Consider the following 19,586-nt stretch of genomic DNA (forward strand, 5'->3'; position numbering starts at 1 on the left):
GCGTGTGCATGCATGCGCATGAGCCATCTCGGACTGCTACGACATGGAAGCTGTAACAACAGTTACTCGTCAAATGGCTTAACATTTACTTCTTTGCACATCCTCATTCACCATAGCCTCTAATAAGCACAAAGAAAATAAAAATATGACAGGTATAGAGATAAACGTACAAGAATAAAATGTCTCACAGAAGTTCTTACCTTTCCGCAGGCAAAAAAAACCCCCAAAAACAACAAAAAACCCAAACCCCAAACCAAAACACCCAAGCCAAATACAAAACCAATAAGAAACCTAGGCCCTTTTAAAAATGCAATACTTGGTATGTTTGGATTTCAAGACTGAAGGAGCTGAGATATGTATTTGTGCATTTAGGACTCCCCATATGAGGCATGCATGACTCACTGTTGCTTTGGATCATTTAAGTGCTGTGCCCCATGACTTTTGCAATGAGCACTGCCATGTATAGATGTTGAAATATGAAAAATGAGCAGCCTCTCCTGTTGAGATGAAGGTGTATTATGGCATGTTGCCCTCCACCTCTTGTAGGATGTGCACGAAGACCTGTCAGAGGGATCTAGATCCAAAGGGGGAGGAGGAAGGAAAACCAAGGACAAAACACACTAGTCCAGAAGATGCTCAAGTAGTAAGCCATCACACTGATGGACTGATGAGCCAACTAGTTTCTCTCTCCCAGGCTTTGGCACAACACATCCAAGAGGGTTTCCCAGTTCTTGCAGCAAAAAGGGGAGACTGACGCTGTGCAACTTACAGAAAAATACATTGTGGATGGAAAGAGGGTGGTGGTGTTATAAAAAGCAAAATGATCCAGATTTGGAGCTGGTATTGGCATGAGAACAAGTGAGAGAAACAGAGGTCAGATCCTGACTCCCTCGAACACCCTGGAGGGCCCAGGGGGTGAAATCTTGGCTGTTTTCACCAGAAGCAAGGATGAGGGAGCCCTGCCTCCTGGCAAGTGAGCGAGATGCAAAAACAAGGTCAAGCCTGTGGCATGTCTAAAGCTCTGAGCACAGTCAGGCTGAGAGTCTGGAGGACCACAAGCAGCACAAGGCTCTGATGGACATGCTGGGCTGTGTAGATGCAGAGTTGACTTCTGGGCCCAGTCACTGACATCCCTGATCCATGGCAAGGATTAGGACAAGCCAGATGCCCTTTCTCCACCCCAGGTACCCTAAGCAGAGAGGTTCAGCTCTCCCACAAACACAGTGCTTGGCTGTGCAAGGAAATCATACACCCAAGCGTCCACAGCCCTGGGCAATCCCTTTTCCTCCTCACAATCCTGGCAGATTTTGCTACAGCTGCTATGATGTATCTTGGAAAGCAACACTTCACCTGACCCTTCATACTGGTCTGGTGAAGTGAAAATTCTGTAAATATCAGGAATTTACTCAGCAGAAAAATTCTCCAAGCTTCATGTCTGCAGGGATGAGAGAAGAGTGGAGGGAAAGGTGTTTCCTCAGCTTGATGTTCTCTGCTCTCATCCTACTCTGCAGAGATCATGCTGGGATGAGCAGGAGTGCATCCCAGTGCACCAACCTCACAACTAAGAGCAGCCTTCAGCATCACTTGTTAGGAGAGGAAGCCACAGGCAGAATCCCTCTGCTGCTCCCCCTTGCTATGCTTTGAAGGCTTTTAGCATGTGAAAAAGCAGCAGTAGAAAGACCTGTGCCTGCTATTTCCAAGAACTCTCTGATTAAACATTCTGGGCAGAGGGACATAAATCCCTGGGAATGCTCTTGGGTCGGCACAACTCAGCCAGGCCAAGAGGCTTATCACGGCCATTAAATGTCCCACTTGCAAGAGGCCAATTCCCACCTCCCATTTTGCCTTTCTGAGAGGTGTCCTTCCTGCCCAACCCTAGTTCTTTACACCTTGCACTCCCAAAGTCAGTGTCAATGGAGTGGCAATGAAGAGGATGAGGATCACTGAAATGAAAACACTGACTCTAGGTTACCACACTGCATCATACTACATTTCACTTGCAGCAGCAGCAATGCAAGGCAGAAGGGAGGCCAAAACACAGAGGCATGTGGAAGACACAAAAAAAAAAAAAAAAAAAGCAGCAAGCAGAGGTTTTCTGCTGTAGCACTGGTCATACAACTGTATGTCTTGTACTGTTACTTTCTATAAATACTGACATGAAGAAGTCAAACAAATATAAAAGATGGTCAAATGCTATTGATAAGGAAAGCTCAGATTTCCTGAGTTCCTTACAACAATATACTCCATAACTGCTTTACAGAGACTATTTAAAAAAGTTGAAATCTATTTTAATCAGAAGAATTCTTTAATATTTACCAATTTTCCTTATTTTACTTATATTTAATGATAATAATTCTTAAATTTTGCTGAAACTAGCAAGAATTGCTGTATATTACATAATAAAGGGGCTGCAGATGATTGAAACCTTCAAGAAAAATGAGCGAAGAGGCATTTGTGTGGTTTATAATCATATTACATTTGCAAGAGAAAAGAAATTGCTCTAAATTTCAGATGAAGCAAAGTGTGTATAACTGCATAGGACATGCAGCATAACTACAGCTTAAAAGATGATTGCTTTAAATTCACATCTAACTGGCCCGCAAAGCAACCTGTTAAAAATACCATATGTTTTCCTACAGTTGAATATTCAACAGGAGACCTCTTTTTGTGTGTGCATTTCATACTTGCAAGATTTGCACCTGTAGTTTTGAGCACATGATGCATTTGACAGACAGCTAATGGTGCTAATGAATTGCTCTGATCTGGGTGTGCAATTTATTGTGTGAGGGTAAAACACGTGTCTGTGGAAGGCAAGGTGGGTCTCAGGCTCTCAGATCCCAGTCTCTCTCCTCCATCAAGTATTGCACTTTAAAATACCCATTGACAAGTTCCCCAAGGAATTTTGTTTCTTGGGTTTGGTTCTGTCAAACACACAGATTAACTGCTTCTGGATCTACTGATGTAAAAAGAAGCTTTGTGATAATGAAAAAACATTTTGTTTTGAAATCAGAAACATGTGTGGGAATATTGATTTACATCAGTGCAGAAAATCTTTCCATCAAAGGCTTTGGCTGTCTAGGAGAACTTATTTACTTACAAAATTGAGAGATTGGAGCGTCTATCTGGGGTACATTTCCTCCTTTAGCATTTAGCTTTTGCACTTGGGTAGGTGGCACGGGTTTGTGAGACTGGCCAGTGGCTCGGTACATGGCTTGGACCCACAGGATACGGTCCTGCTCATCGTCACTCGCAAAAATCACCGTGTCTCCTTCCTTCACAGCGTTGAAGAATGTTCTGCCACCATCCAAACCTGGCAGGAAAGGAAGTGACAATGCAGTTTCATAGACTTTGAGGCCAACCAGGAGATCTCCCCTGGTTTCTCACCCCACCACTGCTCGGGTGTCTCATCACCCAGTTTCACGCTGCTCAGACCCCTCCCCTATACCAAACTCACCTGCAACACAGCCCACACATCCCCAGGCAACCCAATTACTAAAACATGCCCCAACACACTTGGATTAATTGCTTCTCTCACCTACAGCTCCATCTGTGTAAGTCCCATGTGGGCACCACTGGAGCCCAATTAAAAATGGGGTTTGAATGGGACGCTCCCCATTAGACTGAAAGCATCAGTGCTCACACTGCAGAAAAAGGTCCTTGGGTGATATCCTTATTTCTATCTTTGCCCTGATTTGGCACCATCCTCCCATCTCCCTGATAAGAGAATTAAGGGAATAAAGGGAATAAAGGGCTTGACAACAACCTACTGTATCTTTTCTCATCTCCTCTGGGGATACCATTACCCAGAAAAACGGTGCTCGTCCACTTGAATAAGTGTCTCAACCACCAACAGGTACCTCCAGGTACCAGGGGCTTTCTGTCCCTGCCTCTTCCATGCACTGACATCCATCCTAGCGAGAATGGGGCAGGCAAAAATGCTTCCACAATAAAGACAATCATAGCTGCTAGCTATGCTTGTTATGCTTTATGCTAGCTATGCTTTTATTTATAAAAGGGAATATAATCTGAAGGCACAGGTTAGAATTGTTACTCAATTTGAGCATTCAGATCACAATAAAATTTCTTTGGGATTTAAGTGTCTAATTCACTTAGGCTCCCCAGAAGAGATGAGTCTTTTCCCTCCTCTGGTGCAACTCCTAGCTCAGTCCCTGAGATCTATTTATAGTAAAGTCATGCATAGCTAATGATAAACACAAACATATTTAGAATAATGCTGATCACAGTTCAGCTGTGAGGAAGAGAGGAAGAGGGAGAGGAACAGAGAGGAGTCCCCTTGGGAGCGGTGAGCCCGGCACCCGCGGGAGCCGCCAGCCCCGTACCTGGCTGCGGGTCGGTGTAGTCCACAGTGTATCCGTCGAGCTGCAGCAGCTCTTGAGGTTCTGCTTTTTTCTCCCGGTAGCTGCACATAGCAAATGTATATTGACTAACCTGAGGAAAATCACAAACCTAAGATGGCACCGGGTGACCACCACAAGGCAATCCAAAGCGCTTACAGCGTGTTTGCAGGGACGGGGGATGGTGGGGTAATTTGGATGCTCATTGCCCATTAGAGACAGAATAAACTTCTTACCAGGCTTCTGCAAAGCCCTCTCTTAGCACACCCTCCTGCAGCACGCACCTAATTCTCCGCATCAGTACATACAGCGGTTTAATTTCCTCCAAAAGAGGAAGCTCCACGGCTTAAAACCCTCTATCATTCATCCCCAGACAAGTGCAAGAGTGACACCCTGTCACAAACAATGTGAGCTAAATTGCTAGGTGCCAGTCATATTAAAGCAATCTTAAGATGCCACTGATCTCGGCAGTTGTTGTCATCAGTGCTGTAAATGGCAGCTCTCACTCCTCTGAGGTACCATCTGCATGACACGATACATTCAATGTCAAGCTCTTGACGGAAGCCGACTCAGCTGCGGGGCCTCTGCCAGGCTCCCGAATCGCCTTTAGGAGCCCATCAGGCCGCATCAAGACCCCGCGCGTACTCGGCGTGCCGCAATCTGGATGGTCGGCAAGGAGCTCATCCAGCCAGGAGAGGAGAGGATTCTCCGTGCCCCAGGCGAGGAACTCACAGGGAAATTTACTGTCAAATGATTTCAAATGACTTTGTTAAGGTTGTGTCATATCCTGGACGCCTGACGTAATTTTATTCGTCTGGACATTTTCTTGACCTCTGGAGGAAACTTTAAAACTCTGGTGGGTGGCAATGAATTGTGCTTGTCATTTTTTGGAAGTTGGGAGAGATCCTGAAAGATGGGAGCGTGGATGGGCTGAGAGGCTTTGCCTTCAAACTCCAGCCAAGTTGCTCGGCTACAAAGACGCATGCAGCACTTATTTTAGTGGCATCTCTCACTAATACAATGTAATTTATTGATGTCGGGGGACCTGTCTATTGGCACAGCATCTCCCAGACACCACTCGGTTTACTGCTGCCCTCTATGGGCTTCTGCTCGCTGTCAGCCTGCTCCAGCAGCCCTGCCTGCACTGAGCCTTCCTCCAGGAACAGCTCCAAAAGCCACCTAAGAATAAACTCTATCATTAACACATTTGTGGGAGTAAGACTAAAAGCGATGCTTTAAGCATCTTGCATCCTCCTTAAAACTACCAGCACTGACGAAAGATTGACAAGTAGCAGACCAATGGCAGGAGCACACCAGTGCATGTTCCCTGTTCTGAACTTTGCATGCCTACCATCGTATGGGCAACACAAAAATTAAAAAGATTAACACGAAGGAATCTAAAAATAACCCAGTGCCCCTCAGCACAACATTCAGACTCCTGTGGTGTTCATTCAGTCGTACTTGCAGTATGTTGCTGCCATCTCCTGGAGAAACTCCGGAATGTGCTTCATTTATGGGAAAATCCTAGAGATCTCGTCTGAGCGGTAAGGATTTGATTTCTCTGCGTTAGACAGCCTGAACTTCAGGGACTGCCTGATAAATGCAATTCCTGAAATGAGTCAACGCTAACCTATGCTGACATTTACTGAAAACCTTAATACCACTAATTTTTTTTTGTTTTTCATGTATGGTCAACAGCAACAGGTAATTCATTCAATAGTTCAGCTGTTGTTCTCTGACCCTGAACATGGGGTCTGAATTTCAAGTTCTTCTTCATATACAAGTAATTCCACTCCTCTTTGGACCCAGAAAATATTCTTCTGCCCTATCAATAAGACAATCATAGCAACACAGTAGCAACATAGGGGAAAAGGCATTTCAGAGCTTGAGATTTCTCATGTTAAAGGTTATAAACAACAGGTGTAGACAGTAGGCTCTGGTGGAGCCATCCTGGATCAGAGGCAAAGCAAACTGATCTCTCCTGTTAGAATGCACAGGATTTCCTTGAAAGAACATTGTTATTAGAAGAGACCTTCAAGAGAAACCTGCAGGTGTGTCTATAACAGGCAGTGAGCCAGGGGTCATCCAGGTTCACGTCCTACTTCTTCTCTACTCACACAGCTCAGAAGCCCAAGCTCAGGAATGCCACAAAGCTTGCTGGCAGTAGCAAGCCGAGGATCAGGCTGGAGAGAGGACAAAGCTAATGATGGCCTCTGGAAGAGGTGCTAACTGTGCCATACAGAGTGCCTGCACCTAAACAACTCAAGCTACTGACTTCAAGGACTGGCAGACCAGCCTGTGTGCCCTATCCTGCTGCCTAGGGCATTTACTGCTTGGGGTCAGAGAGAAGTTGGTGCCATGGCTACCAGTGCAATGTGGCTCCTTCCATTTACAAGCAGTGGTAAAGCCAAGCCCAAGAAAATCGAGATTCTAGAAAGCTCAGTATGTCACAGTTGTGCTTTGCTGAAGAAGAGCACTAGGGTCAAGAGAAGACTGCACTTGCCTTTCATCAGTCCTCCAAATTATTGTGCTTTACAGAGCCTGCTTTCTGTAAAGCTCAGAAGTGGCCAGACAAGTGAAACAGTTAATAGCAGAAATTAATCTTACAGCCTGCTGAGTTCACTCTGAACCATAGCTGAGTATGAGAGCGAGCGAGCAGATGGGATGGGCAAGATGAATGGTTTGAGTAATTGGAAAAAACACAGATACAGAGAGGAAACTGAAGGAAGACAGAGGAGAAATCTCTGCCCAGTGAGGGACAAACTCTCAAAGCAGCTGGGATTTCATCCAGGGACTTGATGACAGCCAGGAAAGGAGCATCTAAGGAAGCTGAACTGAGAGAAAGTAAAAGAAGGGAACTAATCCAAGGCACCCCTGGTTGGTTCATTAATAAAAGGGGAAAACACTTTGAGAAATAATTTGAGACAGAAGAACATAAGGGAAAAAAAAGGTGGGGGAAATGACAAAGAAATTCAGGAAAGGGGAAGCAGACAGCAGGAGACAAATGCCAAAGTTCACTATTCCCAGGCTGCTAAATTAAATCTGACTTTCTTGGCACTTGACCATATTCTGTCACCAGCTATATAATCCAACTGATTAATAAATACAACAGATATGCATTAACCAGTTCTGACTTTGTCCTGGTTTCTCCACCAGAGACTCCTGCTCTAGCAAGCACTGCTTTCCCCAGGATCCTGCTCAAACCTGTTAATTGTCATGCCTCACACTCTGAGCTCAGTCATTTGCTCCCCCTTTTTTACTGTTGACACAACACCACCCTACTTGGGTTAAATTCTTTAATGGACCTTTTCTAAATTAACAGCATGCATTTTGTCCCAAGGGAGAGAAACCGTGCGAAGATACTGCCAGCTGTAATACAGCTTTCCACTTTGATGGAAGACTCTTGTCCTCTGGTTGCAGCTGTACGTTGCCTCCCAAGCCCTTTCTTGACACAAATGAGCAGAGGAAATGATCTAGCTTTAAGAAAAAAAAGTGAAAACAGCAGTTTTCACATCTCATCATATCCATTCAGCTCTAAAAAACTGCACAAAACAGTTGTCCCAGCTTCTGTCTTCAAGCAGGAGATGTGTGTGCTCTCCTGGGCAGGGCTGTGTGGTGGGAATTCATCCTGTGTGAGCAGGATATGCAGGACCTACTGCAGCCAGGCAGAACTAGCTGTGGCATCAGTTTAACCAGCAGTTTCCAGATATTTTGTATGTATCATCACACTCCAGATTTTACAAGAATCACCATCTATGCCTAGTTCTCAGCAAGGGTCTAAGAGAAAACATTATTTAATATGATTATGGAGACCAGCTATAGGTCATTCACTTTGGCTTGAAGACCACAGTCTAGGACTGCTGGTGTACCACACTGAAATTCTGCTGAATTATTTTCAATTTCGGGGTGATATTCAGAGTTACTGAACTCGTACTTCATTTCATTTTATCCCAAGCCAGCCGAGTTTTGCTAAAAGCAAGGACTGTCACTGTTAGTCTAAATTATACTGAGTTTAGGGAGGCTGTCACTAGAACAATAGATCCAGGCATAGACACTGCAACTGGTTTTAATCTGCAGAGAGTTGATCTGGTTCCAACAACATTCTGCAAACACCATCAGACACAATCAGCTGAAAACTGCTTCAAGCTACTCAGCAGACATGTCATCCAGGTACCATGGAGTGTTACTTCCCATATGCTGCCAGAGCACTGAAATGGGGTTATGATAAGAGATGAACAGATTCGGTCTGAAATCTCAGTGTAATTAATTCACTTGCCCTTAAAAATCATTACAAGAAATTTCCTATTGCAAAGCCAGAAAACCCACCAGAACCAACCGTGGTGTTATTGCCAGTACAGCACATTAGACCTTGCAAAGAATTAATACAAGCTCTGTCAGCTATCAAAAATCCCAGCTTTTGCATTGGCAAAGTGGCTGAAATTTGTGTGCTGTGCTCAAGCAGCTGATACAACAACTTAGGAAACACTTACAACATCTGCAATGGATGTACATTTTCTTTCCTAACCAGTCACAGAGAACTTTGCCCTAAATAGTTTAATTGCTTTTGCTTACCACTGCCACTGGCATTTACTGCTGCCTTTACGAAGCATTTTCCTCGCTTGTGATGCTGAGGACCATTTCCATCCAAGCTCAGGGCCATATTCTGCCATCATTTTCACACTGCATATCTCAGGATTTAAAATTAGGCAAGTAACGAGTCTCTGCCATGTAATTTACATCTAATCAGTATTCTGCTCTTCTGCTGCTCATCTCAAAGGGTGTCTATGAGAAGGGTGGGCAGTGTACAGAGAGGACTGCGATTCATTCGGAAGGGAAAACTAACCCCTCTTAATGCACGGATCAGTGCTGCAGGAGCACATACCCTTGCTCTGCCAGCCATGCCATGCCATAACCCTTCCCCAGGGGGCTGAGCCAAGTCCACCCAGCAAGGCAGGTGCTGGAGTTGAGGCTGAGGTCTAGAAATGACACAAAGGAACTGCTCGTACCCACTACACCCAAACAAATCACTTCACTCCTGTATAACCCTTGCAGTTACACAGACACAGAAGGTGCGAGGGATTATTCCACCCAAATTACAAGGAAGTTATTGCTCCTTTCCCCTTCTCTCCAGGGCTTACACAAGCCAAGAAGCAGTGGAAGTGCTCCCAGCAGAGATGCTTTTTCTCCATACGTGCGCAAAGCCTCCGTTTTTGGCGGCAAGGCTTCACTGACACAAAAGAGACAAACTGCCATCAACACCTTCCTCCTTGGTGCCACCCATGCAGTTCGGCACTTTTGTGTCTTGTTTAAATAGTTATGAAGGGTTTGAGTATTTGTTACCACGAATTTCTTAACCACTGGTACCAGAAGATAGAGTGGTGCCACCCAATGGCACTGAATGAATCAAGGCTGTGTCCATCTGAAATGGGGAAAGAGGGAGAGAGCACAGGACCATGAGGGGGAGGTTATTCTGCAAGCAACAGGAGAGGAGACAGAGCTGCAATAGAAGATGTTACAGGTAAGGGACAGAGACAAGGGATCAGAAAGGAAATGTTTAGTTACTCCTCCAAAGAGCCTTGCCCTCCTGGCAGTGTCAGGGACTGACCAGACCACTACATGTCAAATGGACTTTATGCTTTGGGCTCTATCTCTCAACTCGGGTGCAGGCAGGAGCCTCATGTGGATGAAGCTCCTGCAAGAGGGGCTGCTCCTTGTCCACTCTCTGTAACAAGAGCCAGCTCACCTTCCTGCAGGGGTTATTTTCTGCCTGTGGTTTAGCAGAGTTCAGAGCATCCTGGACATCAGCACCTTTACTGCCAATCCCTGTTCGTATCAGCACCCATCCTTTGCATTGCATGAAAAGCAAATGACAAACATACGGACAGCAAAGTATTTTTATTCCATCTTTATTGCCTGCTGACATGTTCAATATGCTCAAACTACATCTGAGGGACTGCATAGAGAGTGTTTCTTGTTTATATTTGATGTACGGCAGAACACTTTACATTGCACCAAATGTTGAGCAAACGGTAACATAACAGAGAAGCTGCAGTGGCAGCTGGAATTTCTGAGGTGGGCTACAGAGACTCTCTGGGGGCAAAAGTCTGCTCATCTTATTCAAATGAATTGCTTTTCTGGCCAAATTCTGCTCTGATATGCCAACTGACGAATACAGACCTGGTAACATGAGAAAACATGGAATAACTCTGAGAGCTTCAATTCCACAGCAAGCTGAAGAATATATAGCAGCTAAAAACCAGAGAAGCAACTGCAACCACACTGAATGGCCAGAAGGCTCTGAGAGACAAGGGAATACATGTCCAAGCCTGCAAATCCTTGCACAGAAGAGTATCAATAGCATTATTTATGGGAGAAATGAGGTTGGGAAATATGACTCTCTGCTTTGGAGCATCCCTGTTCACAGGGAAAAAAGAACTGAGTACTTGGTCTAATAGGACTGAATTGTCTCTCAGGGAAAAGCAATACCAGTTGCACCACACGTGATCATGGACTGTCATAGCACTTCTAACTTCATTTCAGAACACAATAAAGGAAACATACAGAGAAAAGCAACCCTCCAATCCCTGCCAAAGAACACGGTCAGTATATCAGGTTCCCAAAAGGGAAAGGCTAATAGAGACATGCCCTGTGGCTCTTTTACACTACTTCCCCCCTCTCTGTGGCCATTTTGACCCCATGTGGAGTACAAAATGAACACTTAAACTGCCTCTGCTGATCATACTTGGTTATGGGACTAGGTACTCAATGGGTCTCTCCAAATAGCCTCCTACTTACATGAGTCCCACACATCCTATATCTCCTTTACTTCCCAAGGATGGATTTCCTTATCTGCCCCATAGTTTCATGCTATGGAAGCCAGCCATGATGGCTAAAAGGGGATTGAATACAATTAAGCTTCCTACTGAGACAGCTGAACTTGGAGCAATAATTAACACAAAACAAAGGAGCCAGCTTACACCTGGTGATTTAGGATCAGGGAAATCAGGTGTCTGAGGTGGAAGAAGGACTGCTTGGACTCCTGTCCTTACCAGCACAGGACAGCATACAAACAAGCATGCTCCAAATGTGGAGTCTGGTGCACCATCTCTGTTCTTACACTTTGTCCCTCTACAGCAGACCTGCCATCTGCTTCAGCAGCAGCAGGTTTTACCCTCTGATCTGATCAGTTTGGATCTCTGGTGTCACAAGATCTCAGGTGGATCTCATGTTATTCCATCAGAGCATCTCCGTGTTGCTTTCACAGAAAACCCTGAACAAAGGTTTTATTCCTCACACTTGGAGACAACACACCATGAGAGTCCAGAGAGGAGGGAGAGAGAGATGGACCCAAGAGGGCTCTGTGACTTCCTCAGATTGGTGTGAAGATGGATCACTCACACTGGGGCCACACACTTCTGTGGCCAATGCAGTGGTTTCACCTACCCTTGGAAGGGGAGGGAAGATCTAACACACGAAGTACTGACCAGAATCTTTTTAGGTTACAGAGGACATCTGCCTGTTTCCTTGAAATTCTTAACAGCGGTCAAATACACAGGTCTAATGAAACTGGGAGAGCAAAAAGTGAAAAAAAGAAAAAAGCAAAAAGGAAGACACTGCAAAATGATGACCACAAAATGATCAGTGAGAGTTGCAGACAATGAGAAGCAATAATAAATGTGAAGGCAAGATAGATGTCAAGAATGATTTGATGCTGATTCTGACATAGCCAGTGATAAAACGTCTGTACATTCAAATGGCCTCCAAATTTAACCTGGAGGTTTAAAAGAGAGCCCAAGAACCTCCAACCAAGACAGACTGTGCTTCCTCCTCACCTCATTAATTCCTCATTAAAATTGATTCTCCATTTTATCAAGCATTCAAGTGCATCTGAAAACTCAAGGCTAGAAGTCTGCAACTGGGATATCCTTGAGAACACACACACATTTAGAAAAGAATCCATGATTAACAGACACCCTGCACAGAACCACAGCTCAGCATCAATCACACAGCACTGAAAATGGCCAGAGGACAGATTCAAGTATTTCATGTAGTGATTTAAGATCACTTCTAGTTACATCTGTTACCTGGACCAGGACAAAGAATCGTTTCTTCCATCTCTTCCAAACATTTTTACCAATGGCCCATAAATACCTAGGAGAAAAGAACAGATGAATTCAGTAAACAGGTGTTAATCTGTTGTTCTCTTGCTTTTCAGCATATTTTGTTTTACACTTAGAAACTGAAGTTAATGCACAAGGAGGAGCAATTACAATACTCTCAAGCTCAGCAGCATTCATGAATGGGTTTATTTTTAGCCTGAGCAGATTACCTGCGAAGAAACAGACGTAAAAGCCTTACAGAGCCTTAACACTATTAATTCTCTCTTTCCCTTTGTCTTTCACAATAACTCAGAATTTGAAGCTCTTCAGTGCCAGTGAATAGCTACAGCATGGTTGGATGGGTGAAGAATGCATTTGCAGTGGAAGAATTAAGGGAGAGAAACCTCAAATCTGCTTTAGCCTTCATAAAACCATTTTGCTGAGGGGAGCTGTCAAACAGACAGACACTTCCTACATTAAACCCAGCACACAGGATCTCAATATCCAGTGGACTGACTAAACCAGGACACTTCACTGAGCAGCTCTAAGATGAAATCCAAGAAATTGCTTGGCTACAGATAATTCAAGCAAACTGAGTAATTTCTGAGGAGAAGTGAATTTACTGTTTTCTACAAAGGAAGAATTAACTTTTAAAATTAATGTCAAAATAAGCATTTAAATCTCTGTGATGAATTGGCCACTGTGACACTATAACACAAACACTGGCAGAACTAGTGGCAGAACCAGGCTAATAATAAACATAAGGATATTATTCAGCATTAATATGCTTTATGTACCATTATAATTACTTTAGTTCTGGCTCAATAAATAGAAAAAAGACTTCATTTTTTTGTTATGCAAGAGGTTCCTTATGCCAGAAGAGATCTAGCATACTCTTGGTGAATGTTTAAATCACAAAACTCCAAGTCATGCTGATGTGGGCTTTGAGTCCTTGGCTAATTCAAGACAAAGGTAATAAGTGTCCTTTTGGCTATTGCTGCTAACATCAACAGAAAGAAAATCTCAGTTCTCATAGCAAGAGGTATAAATCTCAGAGTTTTAAGCAGTATCATGTAAATCAAATGTTAGTTGAAGAAATCTAGAGAACAGCCCTACTACCAGCTGAGATCAGGGAAATATGACAGTGGATCTGTCCTCTCTGGCTTTGGTGCCTGTGATTGTGGTGAAAAAATTAAACTTCACACAAGACTACTGGCTCTGATCTCATCAGCAGAGAAGACAGGAGGAGGAGGAATTAGAAAAGATGAGTGATCTAAATCACCTAATAATGCATGGAATTCAACAAAATGTTATGAAAATAAATGTGAAACAAAGTCACTTCTATAGCACCAAAACCAGACTGGAGAGTTATTTCCAGTATTGAGCTTCTGGACGGTTTCAATTTTTTGTCACATCCTCATCTCTGAAGAGCAATCAGAGCCTTGCCAATGGCCTTAGCTAGATCTTCCCAAGGACGATCTAGTTTGTAACTGTATGAAGGTAGAAGTGGTCAGGGATCCCTCTGGCCCCAGATCTTCTGACACTCCCTCCTGGAGGGGAAAGAGGTCCCTTTTAACCTTCCCAATTATTAGTTCTATTCCAGGCAATTGTGGAATTTATTTCATTGTGGTGTGTATCTCAGTATAAAAGATGCTGGTCACACTGGGGTTTATTTCAAGTGGAAAGTGCACTGTGATTTTGGTTTTGAGAAATCAATACAGGGAGACACAGAATAACTTAAAAAAATTATATTATTCTCAGTAAGAGAGTTGGCAGTTCATCTATCATTTCTCACAGGAAAAAAACCATAATTTCCTGTGAGGAAAACTGTTTAAAATTTAAACTGTTTGGCTCATATGCATTAAAAAAGACTATGTTAAGAATATGAAAAGTGCACTATAAGTGACTGAACTAATGCCATTTTTATATGTATCTTTCTGCTTCACCTCCTGTGAACTTGAGAAAAAGAGTTTCTCTTTGAGAATCTTAAAAAGCAAAATTTCCTAATGCACATTCAAAACAAAATGACTTCAGACTGAGACAAATGTTTACCCAGAGTGCTTCATGTTTTGAGGCTTATCCATTCGCACAGCAAGCTTGATCTTCAGATCTTGATCAGGGCAGTTTTTGGAAACAGTCATTTTGTGCCACTCTGACTGCTTTGGGCTATTAGGAGTAGGGTGCAGAACAACCTGTAAGAATTAAAACAAACAATGTTAAAGGCAAAAATTATTCATAAAATAGGGTTTAATGTGAAACAGAAATACATCAGAACAACAGAAATACATCATGACCTAGTTTTGTCCTGGAAGTCAGTCTGGATATGTCTCTTCACATCCATGAGAATGGCTTTTATTGTTTTTTTAAAGCACAGCTTATTATTTTGAGATTAGGTCATATATTCTTTGGGTCCTCAATCAGCTCACAGGGCTGTGCACACAGAACTGCATGATCAGTTCCTATCATTTCAGGATGGTACGTCTGACTGAGCTATGACAGCAGATAAAATCTGCATCCCATGTCATGACATGAGTGGCTGCAGGACTCTGCTTCCATTTCATGCAGCAGGAAATGCTGGGAGGGTTTCAAGCTGGAGCACATCCACACCACACCAGTGACTGCAGATGAACACCAGTGCAAACACCTGGCTCAAAGAAACTGAAAGCTCCAAGAGGTGAATAGTATTTCCTGATCATGGCTGTGCTTCTCCCACTCATTCATTAAAAACTACAAAGCAGAGCAGCTCCCTGGAGAGTAAGATACAGAGTATTCCCCTAGGACAACACCACATCCACCACTTTCTCCTGGTATTTCCATATGTTTCCTCTGAGGTGGCCCTTCCTCCTACACTGCTCCCCTTCTGATGCTTTCACTCTCAGAGGTGACTTTGCTTGGTACAAATTCACTCAAGTTTCTACTGTGCTGTAGTGAGATGAATCTTCTTTAAATTCATTAATCTTTATGCCAGCAAATTGTTTCACAATTCTTACAAATGGCAGCATTCACCCTCATTAACTGGTGTGCTGCCATCACTCATTTCTTGCTCATGCTTAGTCTATGCTCCTGCCAAACTCCAGCCCAGACAATAATCTTGTATTCATCTGCCCTTCAACTTTGCTGCTGACTCAACAATCTAGGGGCTGTTTTCCACCAAAATATCATTGATGCTATTACCCTCTGATGAATTACTCCACAAGTTATTTTATTGCCTCCTCTAAAGCCTGAGGTAAACATCAGTATATTCTCAACTTTACCTTTATCCATTAATGTTATTTATCATTTCCTTTATTGAATTGCTTTCTCTGTCAGGAATCTGAAGCTGTTATTAGTCACACAGATAACTGTGCAACACCAGTCTGTACTGCATCACTCTTGGAAGACAACACATTTAAGCAAATCCTGAAGATGAGAAATGAGTTCTCCACATGAGGCAGGGGGTGTCAGAAGCATGACAGACACAAGCTCTGAGCAGCATCCAAGGAACCCCAGGGCCAGGCAGGTCATACAAGAACATCCACCTGTGCTAAGCTGCATCTCTTAGTGAGGCAGCAGCCATTCTGTGTTTGGGATACTCCCTGCTTTGATTTCTACCTCTTTTTTCAACAAAAGACAAACTTTTCTCAGTGGTGTTGCAATTCACAGCTCTTCCCCTCCTTGTCCTCAGTAGATGAAGTATTGGCATGGCTGAAATCCATGGGAGCCCTGCCATTGGCTTCAATAGGGTCAGGATGTATTCCCATGCTTTCAGCTGCCCATTCAGCAGTGTAGGGCTTGGGAGCATTTTCCAGTTCTCCCTTGGATAAAAGTGGTGAGCTGAGGAGTGGCGGCCGGTTGCCAACTTAACACTCGCAATAGAAAGTGGGCTTTGTACCCGCCTGGCAGAGCACAAAGCCACTGCTCAAAGGGTGGCTGAGCAGGGGTGTTTTGTGTATAAAACCTGCTTTCCTCCTCGCTCCATGCAGGCAGGTTCCTGCCCACTCCAACAGCTAAACCAGGGGCTTAACACGCTCCCAGTTTCATTATTATTTAAAGAAGAAATCTTGATGCAGCCTGAGCAGACACGCGTCATCTTTCGGCCGCTCTGGGTACACTGAGCATCCCTTTGAAGTTTGGCCGACTGAAAGCACTGGTGGCCATGGGCCAGGGGGAATCATTGCCAGCTCCCCACACTTGCCTCTGCTGGCCTATGTCCTTCAGGCTGAAGAAACTCAGGGCTGAGGGATGGTTTCCCGCTGGACTGGGAATTAAAGCACATTGGTAGGGCTGGCTCATCAGCCTTTCAGGGCAAGAGGGGTTGCTTTGGGTGCTGACATCTTTCTCAGAACAACATGCACAGCTAATTGCTTCCCAAGACCAGCAAAGTCAGCACTGCTCATGGCTGCCAGTGGAAACAAGACTTACAAAGCAAGAGGGGCTGCACTGAGTATAACCACTCAGGGGAAAATCCCTGAATGGCAGCGTGGCTGGCTGGGTGAAAAGCTCTGCTCAGCATGCCAGTGGATAAAGGCAGGGTGCCAGGCTGTTTGAAGTAGGAGGTTTTGAAAATAATCCTGAAAATATTATGATGCTGTGCAGCAAAACAACTGCAGGTCTTCAGCTGTAGTACTGCAGCCTAGAGAGGTCATCCTCTTTGTCAAAAAAGGAGGACAGGGAGAAAGGAAGGATCAAGGTGTGGTTAAGAAAGTCTGAAGGAGCTGTGACTCCCTTTGAAGAGAAGATTGAGAGGAGAAAAGAAGGGGTAGCTTTGCTTTTCTCTATCTCAAGCGCAAGAAAAAAGGATACTTCATGAACATGAAAATGCAAATAATTAAAATGAACATGAATTACATGAGACAAAATTGCACGCAGCATTCTCCACAATAAAGCTGTAAACTTAAATCAACAGCTCACTAGGACCTGGGAGAATGTTTTGCACTTTTATGAACAGGATTAACAAAACCATGTTAATTAGGAAAAATGTTGAATGGACAGAGATTCTTCCTTGTCAAGGCACAAACAGCCATGGAGTTAGCAAGAAACACCCCAACAAGTTAGTCCATAACTGGAAATATTGTTCATGGGCTTGCAAAAGGATCAGTGGCTTTCCTGACCATGGATTTCTTAGCCATAGCCATACAGGCAGGATAGAGAGCAAGGAGTGCTGCAAGGCTGGGCAGACAGAGCCCAGGCTGCCCATGGAGATCACCTGGGTCATGCTGAGCCATGATAAGAGGTGCCAAGTTCTCTCACCCTGAACTGATTTTCATGGAGTCATCATCATACTGATCTCTGCCTGAGAAGCTGAGGAAAGCACGGCAAGGAGTTTGTTCCCACTTCTGCCTGGGGCCAACACAAATTAAGCAGCTGCACAAGATCCATGGAGACAAATGCAGTGTCCCAAAGCCGTAGGAAAGTGCCATCCACAGATATTCTGGAGCTGTGGGCTGCAGTGATCAAGGGCCACCAGTGCCAGGGTACTGGTTTAGGGACCACAGGCAAGGGGCAGAGATGGGAAGATTTGCTCTGTGCCAATACCCTGGGAATCTGAGCTCTTTGCTACTAACACCATTGATGGGAGCAATGAACCCTCATGTTTCACTCCCCAGTCCAGCCCCACTGAAGCCACCAGCTCAGCCACCATCCATCCCCAGGGAAGCCAGGGCTGCAAGCCTTTTGCAGGGAGTATTGCAGTCAGTGCTTTCAAGAGCTCAAACCGTGCACCGGCTGCTCAGCAGATATGAGAGAAACTTAGCAGTCCTTTGCCAAACTTAAATCCCCTCTTTTTGCTTCAGCATAATCCCCTTTTCTGCCTCAGGAGTGTCCATTTCCGCAAGCAACTTTTAAGGCTTTCCGGACTGCTAATATTGCACACAAGATCCTCTGCTTTGCTCAGAGCAGGCACAGCCAGCTGAAATGCTGCCATTAAAAAACTCACAACAAAGACAGCATGCGAGATGCACTCCTTTCCAGCAGCGCAGAGCTTGCTTTCTTTCCCCCTCCTGAAGCTTGGCAAAAAAGCAGAGCATGTTGTGCTCCAAAGATATTTCTGTACAGGAGAGATTTCTCTAGAAAAGCAGGGCCAGAAGGAAACATTATTAAACTCAAAATCTCCTTACCCTCCCAAGCTCTTTGTCCTCCAGAGCCAGCACTCCTGTGCTCTCCGTGAACAGCTTCACCTTCACTGCAGGAAGTGCATGGGTTGTCGTGAAGTCTCCTTGGGTGCCCCAGCTGTGAAAAGAAGGACAGAGAGGTGTTCAGCTCAGCTGGCAGGTCAGCAGCAACACTGCTCAGGCATGAAACAGTTAACCTAAAATGTTTCTGACACCAGACAAAGTGGTTGGGTTGTGTGAGTGACAAGGGTATTAATTATCTTCTTTGGGAAATGTGGGACAGATGTTTGGAAAATCCATGATGATCCTTTGGGGAAATAAAGAGAGCATCTGGGAGCAGCACGAAACCAAGTTTAAGAGAACTTTCTTAGTTAGAAAGAACAATGTATTCTGCAGTGCCAGCCTGTGTAGTCACTAGAGAAGTAGAGGATTGAAGACATCTGCACCCAGGATGTCTGCAATTACTCATGCCTGTGCTCCTCTCTGGGCTAATTAACCTCTCCTTTCCAGGCTGAGAGTGAAGTTTGCTTTTTCTGAAGAAACTGCAACTTAACCTGGGTTGCTTTCCAAGTCTCAGCCCAAGCCAAGTTTAAGTTCAAGCCATTATGTCTGGAGCAATCCTAGTTTGCTAGGACTACAGAGCTGGACACCAGCTCCTTGTAGGTGGGACTGCAGTGGCCAGGAAGACACCACCTCTGCAACTACACCATGAACCACTATCTACTATTTGTACTCTGTGAGTCCTTACCTGGCTTGGAAAGGAGTGCTATGTAAACTGAATTATCCACAGCCTCTAGACACACACGTCTCTAGAGGACATCTACAGGTTTCTGCAATCACAGGTTGCCCAAATGCAGAGAAAACATGAACTCATTCCGGGACCCTGCCAAGGGCATGCCATGAGCAACACCGCTGAGTGATGTGGTGGAACACACACTGCATCCCAGAATGCTGCAAGTTAGATGAGACATTACACCATAACTCACCAACCACTTCTACTCCCCCTCACTCTGTTAATGACACTTTCTCACTTTAGGCTGACT

The 19,586-nt window shown here is 44.4% G+C and overlaps 1 protein-coding gene across 24 annotated transcripts in view; it reads right to left on the bottom strand.

Moving 5' to 3' along the window:
• The window catches only part of CADPS (calcium dependent secretion activator), a 207,016-nt gene that overhangs the window by 93,867 nt on the left and 93,563 nt on the right, over nucleotides 1–19,586 (bottom strand). For all 24 annotated transcript variants that reach the window (XM_068202133.1, XM_068202137.1, XM_068202141.1 and 21 more), the window contains exons 7-11: nucleotides 18,550–18,661; nucleotides 14,507–14,646; nucleotides 12,440–12,506; nucleotides 4,341–4,449; nucleotides 3,098–3,310 (exon numbers count right to left, since the gene is read on the bottom strand). In XM_068202133.1, the coding sequence (XP_068058234.1) occupies nucleotides 3,098–3,310; nucleotides 4,341–4,449; nucleotides 12,440–12,506; nucleotides 14,507–14,646; nucleotides 18,550–18,661 (641 nt within the window). The remainder of the gene's footprint in view (nucleotides 1–3,097; nucleotides 3,311–4,340; nucleotides 4,450–12,439; nucleotides 12,507–14,506; nucleotides 14,647–18,549; nucleotides 18,662–19,586) is intronic.

This window comes from Anomalospiza imberbis, chromosome 11 (genome assembly GCF_031753505.1).
Source record: "Anomalospiza imberbis isolate Cuckoo-Finch-1a 21T00152 chromosome 11, ASM3175350v1, whole genome shotgun sequence".
NCBI lineage: Eukaryota > Metazoa > Chordata > Aves > Passeriformes > Viduidae > Anomalospiza > Anomalospiza imberbis.